This window comes from Lepisma saccharinum, chromosome 6 (assembly GCF_977018435.1).
Source record: "Lepisma saccharinum chromosome 6, izLepSacc3.1, whole genome shotgun sequence".
NCBI lineage: Eukaryota > Metazoa > Arthropoda > Insecta > Zygentoma > Lepismatidae > Lepisma > Lepisma saccharinum.
The window spans coordinates 34,476,913-34,498,519 of NC_139234.1; the positions used below are offsets into that span (position 1 = coordinate 34,476,913).

General features: G+C 38.3%; 1 protein-coding gene across 2 annotated transcripts in view; it reads left to right on the plus strand.

Annotated features, from left to right (window-relative positions):
- LOC145988677 (hemolymph lipopolysaccharide-binding protein-like) overlaps positions 1-21,607 on the plus strand; it is a 74,780-nt gene that overhangs the window by 30,852 nt on the left and 22,321 nt on the right. The window contains exons 1-2 of one of the 2 annotated variants that reach the window (XM_083123747.1): positions 17,434-17,535; positions 19,101-19,191. In XM_083123747.1, the coding sequence (XP_082979873.1) occupies positions 19,110-19,191 (82 nt within the window). In that variant the 5' untranslated portion in view covers positions 17,434-17,535; positions 19,101-19,109. Of the gene's footprint in view, positions 1-17,433; positions 17,536-19,100; positions 19,192-21,607 lie in introns of those variants that run through there. The other variant, XM_083123748.1, reaches the window with a different exon arrangement.

The window sequence follows — 21,607 nt, forward strand, 5'->3', positions numbered from 1 at the left end:
AAAGAATGAAAGAGTACACAAACTACCTAATTCCTAAACGATAAAACATTGGAAATATTAAAATTGGCCTCCCAGCCCCCATGGTCTAGCGATAGAATTGCTGCCTTCATATCAAGGGGTCCCAGGTTCGATCCCAGTGAAGGTAACATTTCATTATGTCATTCAGATTCCACTAGAAGGGCTTCCCCTATGACGTAATGACAACGTCGTCGACTTGTAATCAAGGGGTCCCGAGTTGGATACCCACTGGAGGCACATTGCACAGTGGTTCGGATCCCACTTTAAACTGTAGGTCCAGTCCCGATTAACCTATCTGTGCATAAAGTGGACTTCAATAAACAATTCAATTAAATTCAATTGCACTAGAAGCTGTAACTCTCGTCCCGATTAGCCTCTGTGCATTTATTAGACCTTAATACAAATTGAATCAAGTAATCATTGAAATACGGTGCGAATATCAGCAGGCTTGGGCAATTTTCTTGCTCGCAGTTCTAGTCCTACATGTTAATTAATTATAATTTGTAAAGTTAGGAAATAATTTCTGCAGTACCACCATAGTGGACAAACTTGATTCTAAACTAACTAACTAACTAACTCTCCAGCCTTCTTAAACCCGAAGGTTCATGGCTGCAGCAACACAGGCCTTCCATCTGTCCCTATCTTGAGCAAGATCTATATACTCTTTTCCATCCCTACCGATTTCCTTTAGGTTCATCTCAACGTTGTCCCTCCATCTTCGTCTTGGCCTTCCTACAGGTCTCTTACCATCTGGTTTCCCAACAAGAATCCTGTAAACTCCTCTTTCCTCTCCCATTCGTGCCACATGGCCGGCCCACCTAAGTCTTCTTGATTTAATTATTCTAATAATATCTGGACATGAATACAAATTATGTAAGCTGCTCGTCAAGTCAACCTTGCAGCAGGTTTTCGCATATGTAGTTCCAAACGTGCGCGCAAGAACATAGTTCCACTGAGACGGGTTCTATTCCGACACAACTGCATACTTGCAAGAAAACAGTTATTTAATTTGTAATATACAGACAAAATAGTACATCCATTAGCAGGTATGGACTTAATTGGTTGCAATCACTGTGCAGACGAACTTGGAACCGTAGATTCGCCAACTGCAATGTGTAGTGCGTTGAAGAGACACTGAAACTTTAGAGCGAGTCGAGCGAGACTGAATGCGTTGCAGAACGCGTGAAATCGGCGATACCAGTGTTGCACATCCCACTATTTTAACCCTATGTTTATTGTAGAGCGGCGAGAATGGCTGAATCTACTGTTCAGCGCGCGGTTTTACCCGAATGTTATTTTGGACTTCGTCCGAAGGGAAATTTTCTTCAAAGACAAGCAAGTTGTTTTGAATGCATAATCCTCCTTGCGGCAACAAGATCAAAGTAAAACAGGGCGTGAGGTGATTTGCCGTCAATGTGCGCACGAATTGTATCACGGGTGTTGAATGATTTGCTGTTTGAGTTTAGCAAGAGGAAACGATTGTTTGTTTTTTGACGACAAAAGAATCTCCGCGGTATTAAAAGATATCGCAGTGAGAAGAAACATGTTTATTATTTGGACGAGACGTCCTTCAACTCGGTGGGTGGGGGAAGGGGGAATAAAACATGGAAGGATACCAGCATGCAAAACCACGCCAGGGCTGAAGAAACCAACGATGAGGGGAAGGGGGAGGCTTATTGTTTCACCCACTGGCGGCAATGAAAGCTTTGTTGAAGGTGCATATTTACTGTTCCGCGCAAAGAAAGGGAAGGGTGATTATCCGCAAGAAATGGACAGACCAAGATTTGAATCCTGGTTTAGTGAAGTGATTCATAAATTGAAACCAGAGTAATAGCGACAGACAATGCACCTGATTGTATATATCACCAATAACAAATGATGCTTTTTTGGTGGTATAACTTGAATTGCGTGTGTCTTACAGGAACGGATGTATTGCGGACGAAGCAACCACGTTTTTCATAAATGTATTTCTTTCTAAACCAAAAAAAAAAAAAAAATTGTCATTAAATTCAAGAGGGCCTATCGTTGTTTACTTTTATCTTTGTTCAGTTTTATTTTTGCGTGCTCGAAATATACACACACGCTCTCATGTTTCGAAGATATTTCGCATTTATATTAAGTAATGACACATTTATTAAATAATCTATGCGCAGAAAGTACTTTTAAAATTCTATGTTTCAGGAGACAAAGAGAAGCAAAAATACATTCCACTTGACATGCATGCGGGTTTTGATGTGTTGTGCGGTTGGCAATACTGTGGATTTTCTCAGTGTCTGCGATGTAAGCAGTTCGGCGGTTGAGGAAAGACTGGCACGGAAGATTCTGAGCTCAGTTCTCGCGCGGATTGATACATAAAACCTGCTGCAAGGTTGACTTGACGAGCAGCTTAGTTCTAAATTATGTAACCTTCTCCACTCACCTGTCTCCTCATCCCTTTTAGGTCCAAAGATTTTCCTAAGGATCTTATTTTCAAATACTCTCATATGTTCCTCTTTCAATGTAAGGGACCAAGTTTCACACCCATATAATACTACAGGCAAAATTACTGTTTTGTATATTTTAACTTTTAGTTTCTTAGATATTAAACGAGAAGACAAAAGTTTATGAAAAGAGAAATAACATGCATTTCCTGAATTAAGCCTACTTTTTATTTCCTCTTTAATATAATTTTCATTTGTTAATATTACTCCTAAGTATTTGAATTTGGAAACTGGTTCAAACGAGTTGTTATCAATAATTAGATTTTGATTATTACCTAACACTTGGTTTCGGCCTGTAAGCATATATTTAGTTTTCTCTTTGTTAACTTCCAAACCTATCTCTTTAGCAGTTTTGAAAAATATTTTAGCATTATTCTTAATTGTATTCACATCATCCCCCAGTAAGTCTACATCATCTGCATATGCTAACAACTGAGTCACACCATTTAATTTTAGTCCTTCTTTAGTTTCTTTTACCTTCCTAACAGCATATTCTAAGGCAAAATTAAAGAGCAATGGAGATAATGCATCTCCTTGTTTTAACCCATCATGAATTGTAAATTTGTCAGACATATTAATACCCACACGAATTTTACTTTCTGTTTCACTGGTGCATATTTTTATCATACTAACAAGCTTCTTAGGTATTCCAAACTCTACTAATATATTATATAATTTATCTCTTTTGACCGAATCATATGCTTTTTTGAAATCAATGAATAGCTGATGGGACATTTTGATTATATTCCCACTTTTTTTCAAGTGTCTGTCTGATGTGAAAAATTTGATCTGTAGTTGATCTGTTACGTTTAAATCCACATTGATAATCACCTATAATTTCATTAGCATATGGGGTTAGTCTTGTTAAAATAATGTTAGACAATATTTTGTATGTTGTTGAGAGTAGAGAAATTCCACGGTAATTACTGCAGTTCATTTTATCACCTTTTTTAAACACAGGAACAATTATGGATTCTTTCCACTGTTGAGGGATTTCTTCTTTATTCCATATTAAACAAATTAATTTATGAATTTGACATATTAATGAATTTCCACCATATTTAATTAACTCAGCTGGTATTAAATCAATGCCAGGTGCTTTGTTATTCTTTAGCCTTTTAATAGCATCTTTAACTTCAGTCAAGTTAGGTTCTGGAACTAAAGGTTCTGCTGTGTGTACTTCATTTACTTCTGAGTTATCTCCTACATGGACATTTAAAAGGTCATTAAAGTAGTTCTTCCATCTATTTAGAATATCGCTTGGGTCAGCTAGAAAATCACTGTCTTTATCTTTTATCAAGTTTACTTTAGGTTGCCATCCCTTTCTAAATTCATTTACACCTTTATATAAATCTCTGATATTTTTATTTTTGCTGTGTGTTTCAATTTCGTTAATTTTGCTTTTCAAGTAATCTCTTTTTTTACTTCTAAACGTGCGGTTAACTTCTCGCTTTATTCTATTATAATTGCTTAGATTTGTATCATCAGAGTTATTTAACCACCTAAGTCTAGCCTGATTCCTTATTTCTATTAGATTATGACATTCATTATCAAACCATGGCTTACTTTTTCTTGGTTTATGGTATCCTATACTTTCTTTAGCTGCTGATTCTATTGCATTACGTATGTGCTCCCAATTCTCATTTACGTCTGTTTCATTTATATTTTGATCATCATTTAAATCCTGCAAAACATCAAATCTATTTGACAGTTTAATTTGGTAATCTTTCTTAATTCTTTCATCAGTAAACTTTCCTGTATCAAATTTTAGAACTTTTAGATTTTGTTGCTTATGATTTATCACTGAGAGTCTTTCTCTTAATTTAGCAATTACTAAATAATGGTCACTGGCACAGTCAGCACCTCTATGTGTACGAACGTCAATTATACTAGTATGCCTTCTCTTATCAATGAGAATATGATCTATCTGTGCAGAAGAATCAATCTTTGAAGCAAATCTAAAACTATTGATCCAATTCTGTGCAGTATTTATGCACAATATATTCTGAAGAAAAAAAATTAAAATCTTCGGCAGTTATTTTCACTAATAACTCTTGCCCAGTGCAAGAGTTGCAACTATATTAATTGCTTTTATGTCAATGTATTTGTCTTCTAGTGGAAGTGAATTTGTAGTAAAAATATTCTTGTTCCTTGTGAGTGGCACCTCCTAAGTGGACGGCATTTCGGCATCCCCCAATTTTTAACCCTAAGTTCTGAATTTCAGTCGTTGAACAAGAAAAAGTAAGATATTTCATCATGGCAGAGAAAATGGCATAATTAGCATACTTTCTATGCAAGGTGGTTTGTTTATTTGATGCCTACTTTATTAAGTGAGTACCGCTTTTCTGATGTACGAAAAGCTACAATCTTTCGCCGCTCGCTACTATTGTAATTTGAACAGTTTAGAGTTATGGCACACTGAGGCAGAAAGGAACTCAAAATAAAGACCCTTCAGCAGCTGATTGCAATGGTTGAAATATTTAAAATTGACTTTTACGAACTTTATAAGGTTTGTGTTATTGAAATGTGCCCACCCACATCAACGACTGCTTACGGCAAATCAAGTGTATTGCCTTCATAATCGAAATGGTAATGAGAGGTTGAATGCTATATCTATTCTGTCCTCTGAAAAAGAGCTTGCAAAATCTTTGGATTGAAACAAGGTTGTAGTTGCTCATAAAACAGACGTACCTTATCGTAGTTTCTTGCTGTGGTTATTTTCTTATTTGAACAAAAAGGTGCTCACATCCGTTACTTATAAAGAGTGTTACGTGTAGTATTTATGCATACATCCAGCGAGTTGATAATGAGTGTATTTCTTATTGTGTATTTTGTTTGCTGTTCATGTGAATAGTAAGTATGTGATACTATTCCTCTCGATAATGGCTTAGGAAAAGAAAACAATACAATAGTAGCATTTTATTTGACATAAAAGATTCGCCTGTGGAACAAAATGCAACATAACATCTCAGTGATTTATCTTTGGATCTGACTGTAAAGTATGTCACTGATAAAATTATACCGTAGTAAAGTATTATATAATTACCTTTTAGCCGATATTAGTTAGCACCCCGAGAATTTGACTCCGAAATGTATAGCCCCCCCCCCCCCATCCCACACACACTTATTTTAGACTGGCGCCGTCACTGCTCTCGTGGTCAGGTTCAAAAACTTCCTTGTCGAAGAGTTTAATACACTATCTACCAAAAAGTAATTGGGCACGTGTACAAAATGGTTCTCTGGTGGTGCAAACCCTGTTAGAACCTCGTGGAGGCACCTCTTGCTGCTATAACAGCAGCCACTCTGTCAGGCATGCTCTCGACTAGTTTGTGGAGGACGTCCATTGGAATGTGTTGCCATTCCTCTTGCAAGATCTCACTCAGTTGGACAATGGAATTTGGCCGCATCTCCCGAGACCTCACCCGCCAGTCAAATGCCTCCCAAAGGTGTTCGTTCTATGGGATTGAGATGAGGACTCTGTGCAAGCCAGACCAATCGGTGAACATTGTTGTCGGCATACCACTGCATAGTAGCCTCCGAAACATGCCACCTAACATTGTCATCCTGGAAGTAACAGGGGTCCATTCCATAAAAACGCCACAAGGTTGGGAGCATTTCATTGTCTAGTATTGTACAGTACGCCTGTGAGTTCATTGTGCCACGAACAACCAACAGTGGTCCCACTAAATGATACTAAATTATTCAAATTAGATACTAAATTAACCACCATCATAGGTGCCCAATTACTTTTTGGTAGATAGTGTACAATGGACTATATTAGTGTGACGTCACATTAAAGTAAAGTTCAAACAAACCTGTCATGTGTTACTCCGGCATCCGATCCAGGAACCACAGCCAATAGGAGCCGTCGATGAGGTAACGTGAGGCTGCAGTTATCAGAACAGGGACGGACGGCAGTGCTAATACAACCAAGGGAAGGAACGCGCGCGAGAGAATGGGGCTACATGGAGAGGGGTAACTTCACTGCAGCGTTTGCGTTTCGCCCATTTCTACCGTTAAGCACGGCCTTGTTCCTTAGATTCTCGAGATTAGTCATTCATGCTCACAAGTGGATAATTGTTAGGTCCGTATTTGATCCAAGTTGCGTATTGTTTCATTTCAATGCGGAACTTGGACCCTATTTAAACTAATTCGAAAAAAAAAGTTCCTGGACTGTATTTAAATTTAACCTGGAAAAAATGTTCCTGGACCGAATTTAAATTCGTTCAGAAAAAAGGTTCCCGGACCGTATTTAAATTCAGCCGGAAAAAAGGTTCCCGGACCGTATTTAAATTCACCCGCAAAAAAGGTTCCTGGACCTTATTTCAATTCATTCAGAAAAAAGCTTCCTGAACCGTATTTCAATTCATTCAGAAAAAAGCTTCCTGAACCGTATTTAAATTCATTCAGAAAAAAGCTTCCTGAACCGTATTTAAATTCACCCGGAAAAAGTTCTTGGGCCGTACTAAATTTATCCGGAAAAAAGGTTCCTGGACCGAATTGAAATACCTTACAGATAAAAAGGTTCTCTATGGTCCAGAACTCATTTACGCTTGCTGATTTTCTCTCCTGGACCGGAATTGAATTTATTTAAAATTCCTGGACCTTTAACAACCCTGGATTTCACACAATGTTCCGAAATCAGTTGAAGCGTTTCCCACGTGAGTTCAACCATCCTTAGAGTCGAACTCGGACTCCTATATGGTAGTAAGACGCCCTTTTAGAACATAAAATCCTGTGATAGAAATTTCACAAAAATTGATAGTATCGATAATGGATAATACAAGGAGAAAATTGATTATAAATAGTGTAGAAAAAGTCTACCTTAAAAAGCACTCAACACATATCTAGACACCATAACTTAAGATCTTGCCTTACAAATAGCAACCATCAACGACATTTCTTTGCTAAGGAAGTTGTCCAGGACCTCATCGGAATTGACGTCAATGTATTTGTGAATATGGTGGATCAGTCGATTCTAATCATGCTCAGCTTCGCACTCGACAATTCGCTCACCATATACGATAATGAGATCACATACGTTCCGCTACATTAGCCTCTCGCTTTTACGAATTCTTCTCTTCAAACCCTGCTTCACCTAGCTGGCAGACAACATTTATACACCAAATCTGCAGAGAATAGAGTAAAAAACAGGGTGAAATTCTTGGAAGGTGAGTGGGAAGTTACTAAGGAAACGTGTGAAGTCGATACATTGCAAAGACTTCTTACTTTACCTCAGCCTGTAAACAAGATCGAGTGGAAGGATATAGCAAGTCGAAGCAATGGGGGATATTCACCGGATGTTTACATTTCTATGCTTCCTTGGTGCGGTCGGGAATTGCACTTCCAGTTTTGAAAATAATAACAAGGAATTCAAAGTTGTAAAGGAAGTGTCTCAAGAAAAGTCGACAATATTTCTGTGGCTTTTGGTTGAAACATGAGATAGGGAACAAACAATTGTTCTCGGTTATGTATGCATAGTTCTCAGACGAACCCGAGACGGAAAAATCAGTGGATTGAGGCAGCAAAGCTAACAGAATGGACACAAACACGAGCGAGTCGGCTCTGCAGTTGGCATTTAATCAAATCAAATGAAAATATTTTACGTGTTCTAAAAATTATAATTGTCTAAAGCACATGTGTTGAATAAATTTAAGAGTTGGAACTGTTTATAATCATATTATAACGCAGTTTCCTTTTGGTTGTAGTTATGCGCTCTCTCCATGGGCGTCGGAAAGGGGTGTCGAACGGGTCCGTGAACCCCCTCCCCCCCGGAAATTGGCATTTCAAGTTACAAAAAATCAGAAAGTTTGTTGTTTTTATTGTTAATAACAGAAATAAAGTTCACTTGGTTAGTATTCGAACAGAGTAACCAATGTAAAAATATCATTAAATCGAAAAAAATAGTGAAAATACAGGAACCAAGTTATATTTTCAGAATTCGATTAATTATAACTTTAGATGACTTAATTCCTGATGTTCCCTGTGGAACATAGGGCATCAACAAAGCATCTCCACCTGGTCCTACTGACAGCAATTCTCTTCACTGCATTCCAGCTCTCTACTTCCTCCAATGCCTTATCGTGAACAGATCTTCGTCACGTCTGTCTAGGCCTTCCTCTTTTCCTTCTTCCCTGCGGGTTCCATTAGTGCCTCTCTCTCGACAGCCTCATTCTCCTTCCTCAACGTATGCCCTATCCAATTCCATTTTCGCCGCTTTATCTGTATGGACACCTAGGTTTCTCCGGTCTTTCTCGAAAGTGCTTGCTTTTGAATCACTTCTGGCCAAAAGATATTCGAGTCATTCCATATGGAATCAACACAACCCACAACCTGACCATCTCCGATTTTCATGTAATTTGGGGAGTTGAAACTATGCATGGAACTTGGTAACTATGATTTTTTTTAGTTTTGTTTGTCTTGTAATTGTTAAATTATTCAAGGTCAAGTTTCGCATAAATTGCCCTTTTTGAGCCCGCTTAGCTGTACTAAATGTGCTGCAACTCCGCCCTTACTTTGCCTACGAAGCTGAAATAAAGCTTATTGTACAGGGAATTGAACAAGCTTTCCAGTGATACATAACAAGCCTACCTTTGGACAAAACTATAATTTTGTCACGTGACCTTGACATTTGACCTTGAATATCTCAAATCATGTCATCACCAAATATATTTGGTCCCTCATGCCATACTCTAAAGCATATCAAAAAATCATTCTGGGACTGCAATGGGATCAGAAGATACAAAATAATATGTGTAACTATGTGACTGATAAAAGCCTCATTACATGAACTACTGGGGCCTCCCCGATGGCGCAGTGGTAGCGTCGTTGCCTTGTAATCTAGGGGTCCCGGGTTCGATATCCGGTGGAGGCACATAGTGGTTCGGATCCCACTATAAACTGTAGGTCCAGTCCCGATTAGCCTTACTGTGCACAAAGTGGACTTAAAACACCAAATCAAACCAAACCAAACATTAACTACTGGGTGAGTCTGTTAAAAGAGACCCCGTGGAAAATGTGCTCCTTGCATGTAGGCAACCATGGTACACCCAAGAGAAGAGCGGGTAGAGAACAGTTAAGGATATCGGTGCCAAGCGGTTTCGACAACATGACATGAGGGGGATTGAAAAGAAAGTGTCTAGTAGTGACCTTGAGGCAGTTGAGCGGCGAGGAAAGTTATGAGTGTGCTTCGGTGGGTCAGCATGGTGTTAACGGTGCAGGAGCGTATCTTTGTTGTCGAGTATGCACGCTTCGATTCTTGCAAACAGTGTGCAGATTTGTTTACCACGGAGTTCGTGGTGAATGGAGTTCCAGCGAAGGCCCCAACCAAATCAATAATGCAAAAACTGATTGCAAAATGGCGGGAAACCGGATCCGTGCTGAATAGGCCAATAGTGCGTCCAAAGACTGTCCGCTCTGAGGCAAAGGTGGGCGATGCAGCGCAGCTAATGATACGCAGTCCAGGAAAATCATCTCGGCGTTCGGCACAACAGTTGCAGGTGTCCCAGACAACCGCTATGCGGATCGTGAAGCAGGACTTGAACTTGCACTCATTCAAAGTTACCGTGATGCATCAGGTGCGGGAAGTGAACAAGGCAGCTCGCGTGCAGTTTTGTGAGTGGTTTCTGTCCAATATTGCTCCGAAGGTGCTGCAGGATGGTTACTTGTTCATTTCCGATGAAGCATGGTTCCATCTGTCAGGCTACATAAACTCCCAGAACACGCGACACTGGTCAAGTGACAATCACAAGTGTTCATGGAGGTTCCACTGCACGCCCAGAAACTCGGTGTCTGGTGTGCCGTGTCGTCACTCCGCATCATCCCCGTGTTCTTCCATGAGACTGTGAACTCGGCTCGGTACATCAGTAACATATTCAACATGTTTGTTGAACAACTGACTGAGGATGAGCGTAGGAACGCTTACTTTCAGCAGGATGGAGCCACGGCTCATACAGCACTTGCAATGATCACGCGTATTGAATCAGTGTTCCCGCCTGATCGTGTCATCAGCCGTGGCACGAACCAACCTTAGCCACCTCGTTCTCCAGATTTATCACCCTGTGATTTCTTCTTGTGGCGAGCTCTAAAGGGACAGGCGTATAGCAACAACCCTCATGCACTCGAAGAACTCCAGAACAACATTATCACAGCTAATTAGGCCATCCCGCACGATGTCCTCGCCCGTGCTTTTCAGAACATGTGGTATTGTCTGCACACGTGCCTCGAGGTCAACGGAGGACATTTCCAGCACCTCCTCTAGGTAAGTTGTTGTCACACTGTACTGTATTTACATTTACGTTTATGTCAAGTTGTCTAAACTGCTTGGCACCGATATCCTGGACTGTTCTCTACCCCGCTCATCTCTTCGGTGTACCAGGGTTGCCTACATGCAAGGAGCACATTTTTCACGGGGCCTCTTTTAACAGACTCACCCAGTATGACGAGCCAAATGTCCCTTAGCACCCCCTTCAAAATGTAAAGGAGTTTTCCTGGTCATGAAAGAAATAGGGTAGGCACAGGGAGATCCCCAGCTGTGTGTGTCAAGCGCAGGTCCGGCATATTGTTGACCGCCATATTGAATTCAACGCAAACATTTCAAAGGAAAGGGGGGTGATTATGATATATCAAATCAGGCTAGAATTTCACGAGAAATGAAGTGACGAAGGTTTTTCCACGTATCTTTAGCCAGCAAAAAGTTATTACTGCATGCTTGTAACCATTTTCACCTTTTCGAGGTGTTTAAAACAAAGCATTAGAACGCTTCTAACGTGTTAGGAACTCATCGAGATCACGCTGACAACTCGGGAGAGAAAGAAGTATACGCACCATTGCATATGATTTTAATCAGCGACATTCACCAAATAGTTGAATAGTGAAGAATATTGGGAAAAGTATCGCAAACAATTACGTGACACTTCCTTTGGAATCAAAAATTCTTCAGTGACGAGGCTAATTTTTATGTTCACGGTGAAGTTAATAAAAAAAATGCAATACCTGTGATTTAATAATCTACAGTAGACAGATCCCAGCCGAATGGTTGTTGCTGTTAAGCTAATGATGTGGTATAGTGTACGGAGAACGGGAATGGTTGGTCTATATTCAACAACGGCACCTTAAATGGTGAGGGCTTCTTGGATTTGTTAAGTGAACAGGTTTTTCATCCTTGCTTACGGGATACGGCACTCTTTCAGAGTTTTGAAACAAGACAGAGTGTGACCACACTGTGTGAACATTGTGGCAATTTATTCATGGTAAATTTCTAGGTGCCTAGAATGATGTGCAGACGGGGGTCTATTAAAAGGCCTGCACACAGGCCTATAGCCAGTCAAGGGCCAGGGAGGCTGAGCCCCGCTGGAACTGCCGTGAGCTTCCCCTGGCACTGAGGTCAGCTCCCTTGACATTAGATAAATCAATTTCGAAAGAAGAAGATGAAAGATGAAATGCACCATTGGAAGAAGAAAGAAACGCAGCAATAGAGATGACGAGGAATTACTTTAACGACGAGAGAAGGTTTCCGGAAAGATTGCAAGAAGAAGTTCGCCGAAACCCACCATTTACCACCAGAACAGCAAACAGATGAAAAAAATAGTAATGACGTTGAACTGTAAATAGAAGTAATCTATATGTAAATATTTGTAAATAGAAGAAATTATAGATAATAAATGAATCTGATATAAATAAAACAGTGATTTAGTCCAAAGAAGAAACTATGTGTTTAGAAGTTAAAAAATAAAGGCTAGAAGATTATTTAGATAAGAGACTCACAAGCTCAATGGAAGACATCAGAAAGGATAAGAATAAGATTAGTCATCGCAGTAGAAAAGGGAATGTAAAATCATAGGAACTGTTGATGGGAATAGGAATATCCAAGGAATAAATTTCACTGACGACTCAACCTTACCAAAAGGCTGAATGTGTAATGCCAATGGTGGAACAACGTTTTGCGAGAAGTAGGCTGGACATGATCTACGTTAACGAAAGGAAGGCAAGAAGACAAGCCAATTAATGTAAATGAATTAGCTATGTGTTCATATGAAAAAGAAATTGTGAAGCGGAAATATGGAAAAGTCCATTAAAAATGAGAATCTTGTATATAAGACGAAGAGTAACATATGAGTTATAGAAATGAATAGTGAAAATGAAAAATAATTATAATGCATATGTCAATGATACATGAGATGAAGATGATGCACGAAAGAATGTCCACGAAGTAGAGACAGAAGAAGCGAAAAATGTGCTATTGATCTTGCATCTGTCTGATTGATTTACCATTCACATAGCGGAAATTTTGTTTACATCAGTGGCGGCGCGTTCCAGTCGACGCCCCACAGCACTTTCGGTTGCGCGTGTCAGTCGTTTGGCACCAAGTATACACATTGTTGCACATATTTAGTGTTGCCGCGTTTCAATCGCAGCCGCAAGGGAGGAGATTAGTATATTTCCCAAAGCTTAAGGGGAAAAGCTGGAAAAAGGATATATGAATTCATAAATCGTCAAAAAGCTGAAATAGAAGAAAATCCAGGAGTCCAGATCCAGACCATCCATTAAGAAGGAAGTCCAGATCCAGATCTGTCTATTAAGAAGGAAGGAAGTCCAGATAGAAGAATATACAAATTGAAGAAAAGAAATAATGAAAAACGTATCGAGATAAAACTTGACTGTAGATAAGAATTATAGAGAAAAGTAGCTCATCATGTAAATATTGTATTTCCATGCACCCTTGTTTATAATATATTCGTTTAAACGTCTCCATTGGAAGGCTACCTGTCTGGTTTCGTTGTCTACGAAGAACGCTACCCTGTAGATATTCTAGCTGAGGTTTAAAATTAAGATTTATGTACCTTGCACCAAATGGAGGTAGCAAAGTGGTGCAAGAATTATTGCCCAGAGGTCTAGAGGCACGTCGACATTTCTGTACACAGTTTCTGGAGATGATAAACACTCAACCCGATTTTCTCAACAATTTGATGATGTCTGACGAGGCTCATTTTCATTTATCTGTCTATGTAAACAAACAAAACTTTAGGTTCTGGGCGCCTCGCAATCCTTATCAGCTTCATGAACGACCACTTCATAGCGCAAATGTTACTGTGTGGTATGGACTGTCTTCTCTGGGTATTATTGGTCCCTATTTTTTTTTTTTTTAGAATGACGCAGGTGACACTGTCACAGTCACAGCAGTTCGTTATGGTTGTGTCCTAATTGCGAACAGTGCCTAAATCGTCCTAATTGCGAACACAAAAGTGAGGAAATACTTCCATGTCCTAATTGCGAACACATGTAACTGAAAAACCTGTTTTCAAAAACTAATAAGGATAGTGACTCAGAGAGACAGATGGTTTGACTAGCAACAATAGCCAACCTGATTGACTTATCATGATGGATATTTTTTTCTATTTTACGAGAAAGAGGCTAGGAGCACTAACAGGTATGAGGGGATTGATGGTATACATAAATTTTTAAGTACAGTGTCATATGATTTGAAATTGAATTTGAAAATAATAATTATATTATAAAATGACGAAGCTCTTTACAGTTAAGAAGTGTGTAAGATGTAGTCATTATATAAAATAGGCCACACTTTTACTATTAAATTATTTATACTTCGGCAACGACTTTAACCCTAGAAAACTAACGTGTATGAAAAGTTTCGTTAAAGCTAACGTATCGTAAAATTTACGAGGGGGTTAGAAAAACTACGACAAACAATAAGTTTTTTTTAAAAAATGAATGTTAATGAACATGACTTGTTAGAATACAACTTGACAAACATTTTGGTTACAAAAAAAAAACTGTTTTAAAGTTCATCAGTGCAGTGCACACGCATTTTCCTCGATGCTCCCCACAGATCGGCTTGTTGCAGCGGCAGCAGTACAATGACGCCATCCTCCACTCGTTCAAATATTGTAAAATTAGTTCATCATTACATATTTCCCCTGGATTCATTTTTGGTGCTTATAAATAATTTGAACTTTAATTCAATCAAAACATAGTCCTCACTAAGAACTTCTCAAACTATACACAATAATGAAAAAAATTGAAAGTTCGCAAAAAAGTTTGCAGCAAAAATCCAGGCGGAGAAGCTAACGTGTCGTAAAACGTAAGAGCGAGTTCTGAAAACAACTATACCGGCGGCCGGTTGACAACTGAGTCTGCCTGCCATAAACCGACACAAAAGGCAACATAGTGAGCGGAACTGAGCGGAAGAGTCCATTGCCCACCGGCTAAGGGGTGTTCGGTGAAATATGGTCATCTTGGATCGTAGCCTTTACGATACGTTAGCTTTCTAGGGTTAATCATGTCGAATTTTCTTTGTTAGTCCCTTAAAAAATTCGTTAAAAACACGCAGGAAGTGGGAGAGAAAGTTGTAGTTCCAAAGGCAGAAATTGTGCCCTTCGAGGTTAATCCTGTTTAGGCAGAAAGTGTTCGCAATTAGGACGACACCATCGTTATGATGTTATGTTGCAACAGTTTGTAACACTGGAAATGCGCCGTAAGAATATCAATATGCAGCCGTTGTGGTTCCAACAGGACAGTGCAACAGCTTACACAGCAAGAACGTCCATGATAACCTTACGATGAATGTTTCCAGAGCACCTTGTTTCCCGGTTTGGTCATGTCAACTTGCCACACCGTTCGCCCGATTTATCGGCGTGAGATTTTTTTTTTTTCTGTAGGGATTCCCGAAATCCAAAGTGTATGCTAACAGGCCAGCAAATATACAGGAATTGAAAAACAACATTCGCACCGAAATTGAGGCCATAACAAGAGACACTCTGCGTAAGGTTATGGCGAGTGTGCGTGCTCGTGCCGAAGATTGCACTGCCAACAATGGTGGTCACCTGAAGGACATAATTTACAAAAAAGGGACATGTGTAAGGAATGGGATGTAGTGTTCTTTCAAACAGTGTACACCAGTGGCGGCGATTAGGTTCCAAAACCGGTGGATCAAGGTGCTAAAACTGGGGGAGCAGAAACAGTATATTTCCCTTTGTAGATAAAGTTTAGCATAGTTCGGGGTCAAAAGTAGCAAAAAGTGGGTGGGTGAAAGTGCCCCCTCGCCGCCACTGGTGTACACTATAATAATATGTTGTTCTAATTCATCATGCTTAAATATAATGTTTAAAATGAGTCACTGTTTCTGACGCACCCTATATTTGAAAACGAATTATCGACCTTGGTTTCTGATCTTGCTTTAAACCAACATACCAAAAGTTGCGGGAGAAGGGGGTTGAACCCTAAAATACAGTCATGTGTGTGTGGGTGTGTAACGTTCCTGTGCCACCGAGTATTATCATATCGTCAAATACCTGCATCGGCCACCACTACATGGCTGAAGTAAATAAATAACTTCGTAGTTCTCTACAACACTGCTAAGAGACGAAACATTAAAAGTGGTAGAAAAGTTTAAATGTCAATGTTCAGAAATTGTAGTCACAGATGAGGAGATAAACGATGAGATAATCAGAAAGTAAAAACAGGAGGAAAAGGAGGCGCAACCACGAATTTTTGTCTGGGGGGGGGCAAGTACCAGGATAAACGTGCCAACAATAATAATAATAATAATAATAATAATGTTAATAATATTATAACATTATTATTATTATTAGTAGTAGTAGTAGTAGTATCAAAGATGTTATTACCATCGTAAATTATGCAAAAAGGAAGTAGAAATTGGTGCTAAACCATTTGTGTTCGAACAAAAGATTTGAATTTTTTTTCAACACGTTCAATTTGACATTAATAACAAGCACACAAACTATTTTTGAAAGACAGAAAATGCTTGATAAATGCATTCCAAATATAATTATTTTTTACATTAACATGTGTAACTTTCATGCACGATATATATTTCACATATATGCAACATGGAGCGACGTGGATACTAAATTGTGTACGTATTCAAAGTTTATATAACACATATTATACAACTTATATTATTTGAATACATTACGCAACCAATTCATCCATCTCACAATAAACCAATAAATTTCTCTCAAATGTGCAGGGCTCCCTTTCCTCAAAACCTATTGTTCATCGATTTAAAACAAAATCAATGAAGACAAGTCATATTTCCGTCTCTGGTAATTTACAATGCATTACAGAAAACAATGATAGATTGCGAGAGAAGCGAACAAGAAAATTCTTGGATCCAATCAAAAGTATTTTTATTTGCATAAAATTTGAAGTTGTAGGCGGTAATTGGCCCCCTGCAGGTACACTTGGTCGTCAATGTTTGCCCCTCCTAGAACTCACTTCCATCCAAGGTTGGGGGCAATACCCCCCTGCCCCCCCCCTGTGGTTGCGCCACTGAACTTCGTTTGTGAAAGAAAGATGTCCCAGCAAGAGTGTAGGTACTGTAGTAACGAATAAAAAGTGCATCCTCGTTGTGACTTGTGCATTGGAAATGGTGAGGTTATCATGCAGGCTGAAATAATCCTGTTCATAAGAATCATAAAAGAAAATACCAGTTGAGATAAGATAAGGAATGGATATGTGAATTTAAGAGTCAAAGGCGACACCAGGAAAAAGTCTTCATAACTGTTGTCACAGTTTATTTATTTACGTATTTATTTTGGATCATCTTGTCCTTCATTTTTCAAATCAAATGAGAGGTCAAAGGCGAAACCAGGAAAAATCTTTACAACTGTCCTCACTGTTTATTTGTTTGTATATTTATTTTGGTCCTATTGACTTCCTTTTCATAGCTGTTTTTTTCCATTTACATAGAAAGAAAGGGAGCAAAAGAAAAATGAAAATTCTAGATGATTTGAAACAAGAGAATTTCTCACAACAAAACAGATTAGTTGCCCATGAAAAAATGAAAATGAATATTTCTTATGATGGTTCATATGTCATGACACACATACTTTATATGAATCTAAAGTGCAATTCCAAATATGAAATTAAGTATTTGCTTTTGTAGCAGAGCCAACTCTATATAATCTCCAGTCTTCCCATGCCAAAGAGCAGACTGTGTGTGTAATTCCATCTGGTTTACAGGCCGATAATGTCTGCAATATACTGCAATTAGAAGGTGGGTATTCGACAAGAAATTGATAGATAAAGTGCCTTTACACATTAGACGTGCTTATTTTCCTATAAACACTACTGGGTGTCTTATCAACCAAGGCCAGTGGTGCATTCCCCAACCAAAATCTCTTACAAGCTGGTCGTGGGGATTAAAATGATTTTCCTTGATTCGAGCATTATTGAGAGAAAATGATTAAATCACCCCCATTTAGTTTGTTGTAACAGATATTTCAAGTGTAGAATTGAACCTTGAGAACCTAATGAGTATTGACACATGAGGCCTCTAGACACAAGAGAAGTAACTGTCATGAGCATGCATGCTTAGCTCATTTGCTGCTGGTCTCTGAATTTCGAGACTAGAGTCCATTTTACTGCCACTAGCTCTAATATCTAAGTTACACTTTGGACCTACATTAGACGAAAGCATTCTTTGGCATTTTTCTTAACGTTTCAGCTAAGATTGAATTCTATCATACAAATGAAGAAATTTTATAGCATTTAGATTCAACAGCATATTCCATGACATATTTCACAGATAGAATCGGTCCTAATTTTCTTAGCAGCTCGCATAGCATAACCACGTTTTTAAAAGCTGAATCAGCTTAGCTGATAACTATTCAACTGAGAAAAACGTTTCCTATAAAACAGTTTTAGCTGCAAATCTATGGCACTGCTCAAATACATGATTTATAGCACATACAGTGCAAGCATGGAAGAATAGTTTGATAGTTTCAATTGTAAACACCAGGCCCTGGCTCATGGACAGAAATATCTCAATATATAGGTGACGTTAGAAAAAATGTGTAGAGTTTCAGTTTCTTTACACGATATCTCATTAATTAAATAACAATTTCCTCTTTCAAATTACATCTCTTCCTCATTAAATTTATTAGTTATTAAATGTAAACTGCACTGCATACTTCGGATTGTAATTGCAAATGTTTCTGCATAAAGTATTGTCTGTTATAAGAAATGCTATAAGATTGTTGGAGGCATTTACATAACACTTGTGCTAGCAAAAATGTTAGATGAAATGTCTAAAATGCATCTTAGTCTGGAGAATGAAATAATGGCTGATTCGAGATAGTCAATATTTGGCAGATAGCAGAAAATATCCAAAGAAATGTACTTCTGTGTATTCAGATCTGAGTGTGATTATCTCTAGATGGAGCAAAATCAGTTCAGTGCTTCAAACCTCACATAAATCTTTCTCTTTTCAAGTAGAGCATGAAAAATCATAAATATCCTCCAACATTCTTAATTCTACTTATGACTTTTGTTCTTTGTGTCTTATATTACTGGTTCATCATTTCTAGCTTCATGGAATGTGGGAGAATCTAATTCTTTCACAACAGCGTCTGAAAGTTGGTTACTCTGTGTTGGTGCTGAAGTGCTATTATGTATTGACATTGGTCAAAACTACATGAAATACGTACACCCTTGCATTTAAAAATTAATCACATGTATTAAACATGTTAAAAAACACAAAATTTCTTGAATTAACTTTAATGTTGATGTGTTAAGAGTTTTAAAATCATTCTTACTCTAAAGCTAGATTTTCTATTTCAGGATTAAGATATGGAGAAACTAGTAGCAACTCTATTTCTAATCTTTTCTGTGGTTCTGAGCGACCAACGAAACGAAACAGAAACTACATCAGGTATGTGCTATTCATAACATTTCCAGAAAATTCATTGTTAAAAAAATTGCATTGCCACCATGTTAGATTCAATATAGAGTGGGAAATCGAACATCTTACGTATTGCTTTCAGTTCATGACATTGTATCTCTATATCTGCAGTAGTTTTCGAGCAATCGACACATATCAAATTATTCGTTGTTGACATAAATGGACAAATTGACCGACTCAATCTCAACCAGAACAGTCCGATAGGAACAGGAGTGGGCCCAGGAGAAATATAAGGCAATTGTGTGATAAGGTAATAATAATAATAATATCAATAATTGTTGTGGCAGTAAAGTTTCAAGATTAATCCTTCTTGTACATAAAATTAGGTTCCGACAGTGCTTGTCAAGAATCATTGAAATGCTGCCTGTGATTTCAGCTACAAATTGATTAAATACATTAACATACAAAACGGAAGATGAAATGCCAAATTAATTCATCCTTTATCATCCATCCCCCATTTCCTGCCACACTCACAATTTGGACATTACTTCCATGCTAAATATCCTGATCTTTATTAGATTGCCATTACAGAGAGAAAAGGAAAACAGAGTATCGACAATTACAAGCATCATCAATGCTAGACAGTCATCAAAGTGAATAAAATAGTGCCCCCCCCAATCTCTTAAATCGATAAGAAGCTTTCAATTAAACCAATCAGACATGTCCACAACCTGGAGTTCTAGAACCAGCAAAATAATAAAATGACGTTAAAATAAACAAAATGCCATCTCTTCCACCCTGTCATCTCAGACTAATAAAAAGCAATACATTATCAATTAAAAGAAAAGAGAATGACCACCCAACATCTTGACCTCTCAATCTATTAAATTTAAATAACATAGGAGGAAAGTGATTGACCTTAATTTAACCATAAGAGGGTCAACCGCTGTAAACCTACTGTGTAACAGATAAAAAAAACATCTACCTCATTCCCCCATAATAATCAGCCACTAGAATAAAAGTCCCTCTCCCTGGCATTTAAAACTAACAGTAAGTGGGAAAAGAAGAAGATAAAAGAAAGAATCAATGAAGCATACATAAATAGCAATAAAGGTCACAAGTATCTACAATACTTCTTGCAGCTCCTCTTTCGCCTTAGTTTTTGGCTTTCTCTCCACACTGAATGGTTCTTCAAAACGAATATGTTCTTCAGAGATGATGCTGCAAAACCCCAGCATCAGCCTTTATAGATATAAGCATGTGTGAAGACTACCGCTGTTGCCAGTAATTCGCCACTGTTATTCTGTAAGAAAATAAAACTTTAAACATTGACAAAGTGATAAATGCATGTAAGAAGAAACAGCAAAAATATATAACATGTACTCACCTTTCACATTCCCATGGTTATCATTGATTCTTTTCAATTACTGGTTATCGATTTCACTTCTTCTATTCTCTCAGAAGTGCAATGAAAGTCATTGCCTGATAAGCTGGAATAATATCGAGACCTGTACAAAAAATATCGCAAAGATATGCCCGGTACATGTTATTTGTATGTTTTCGAGAACTCAAATAACGAGGCAAAGAGAGCAAAACAAATACACACAAAAAGAAAGAAAGCATGAAGGTACTCACCGTATCCGGTCCACGCCCATCCAGGAATGTCCCTGTGGTGCATCATCAAGTTGTTCGGTTTTCGGTGGCGTCATATTACTCGTGAATTTGTGGGGACATATTACTCGTGAATTTGTCCCCACAAATTCACGAACTGCCGGCCAGCCTGGTTGTAAGGTGAAGCGAACGCAGAGCACCAAAGCCAGCAACTCCCGACGAAAAACCCTTATCGCGCACTAAGTAAAGCTCTTCTGCTGAAAGGCAAATACGAGTACATGGACAGGGACATTGTACTTACCTTTGGCACTTACCTTGCAATCCCAATATTCCGAGGTTTTCATCATAGTGTCTGGTTCCCAGGAATACAGTATACAGGGCACTGGCTTGTTGATGTATTTAACTAAAATGATTCACATGAAGAATTCTTACCCAACGAACTTGAATGCTGAGAGTTTTCACTTGTAGCTACCCTTACATAAGGAGAGAGAGCAATATTTTTAAGTACCTCAATTGCAATTAAAGAAAGATTGACTACTTCTACTCATTTTATGATACTTTATCTACCTTTTCACACTCACTATGCTCACCAACTGACCACTCACCTCCCTGACAGGGGTACCATGCACTACCCTTGCACATACGGAGTGTTCGCCACTGACTGGAATGTCTGAATCCAAACCTATTTGTATTTCCATATATAACTACATGTTATCATCATCCTGAATGCCTTAATAAAATTAACTTGTAGTTACTTCTATTTTTAAGAAAAAAATATATTTGATGGCATCTTGTTGTGTTTCGATTCAGAAATATAAATTGTAATTTTCTCTAA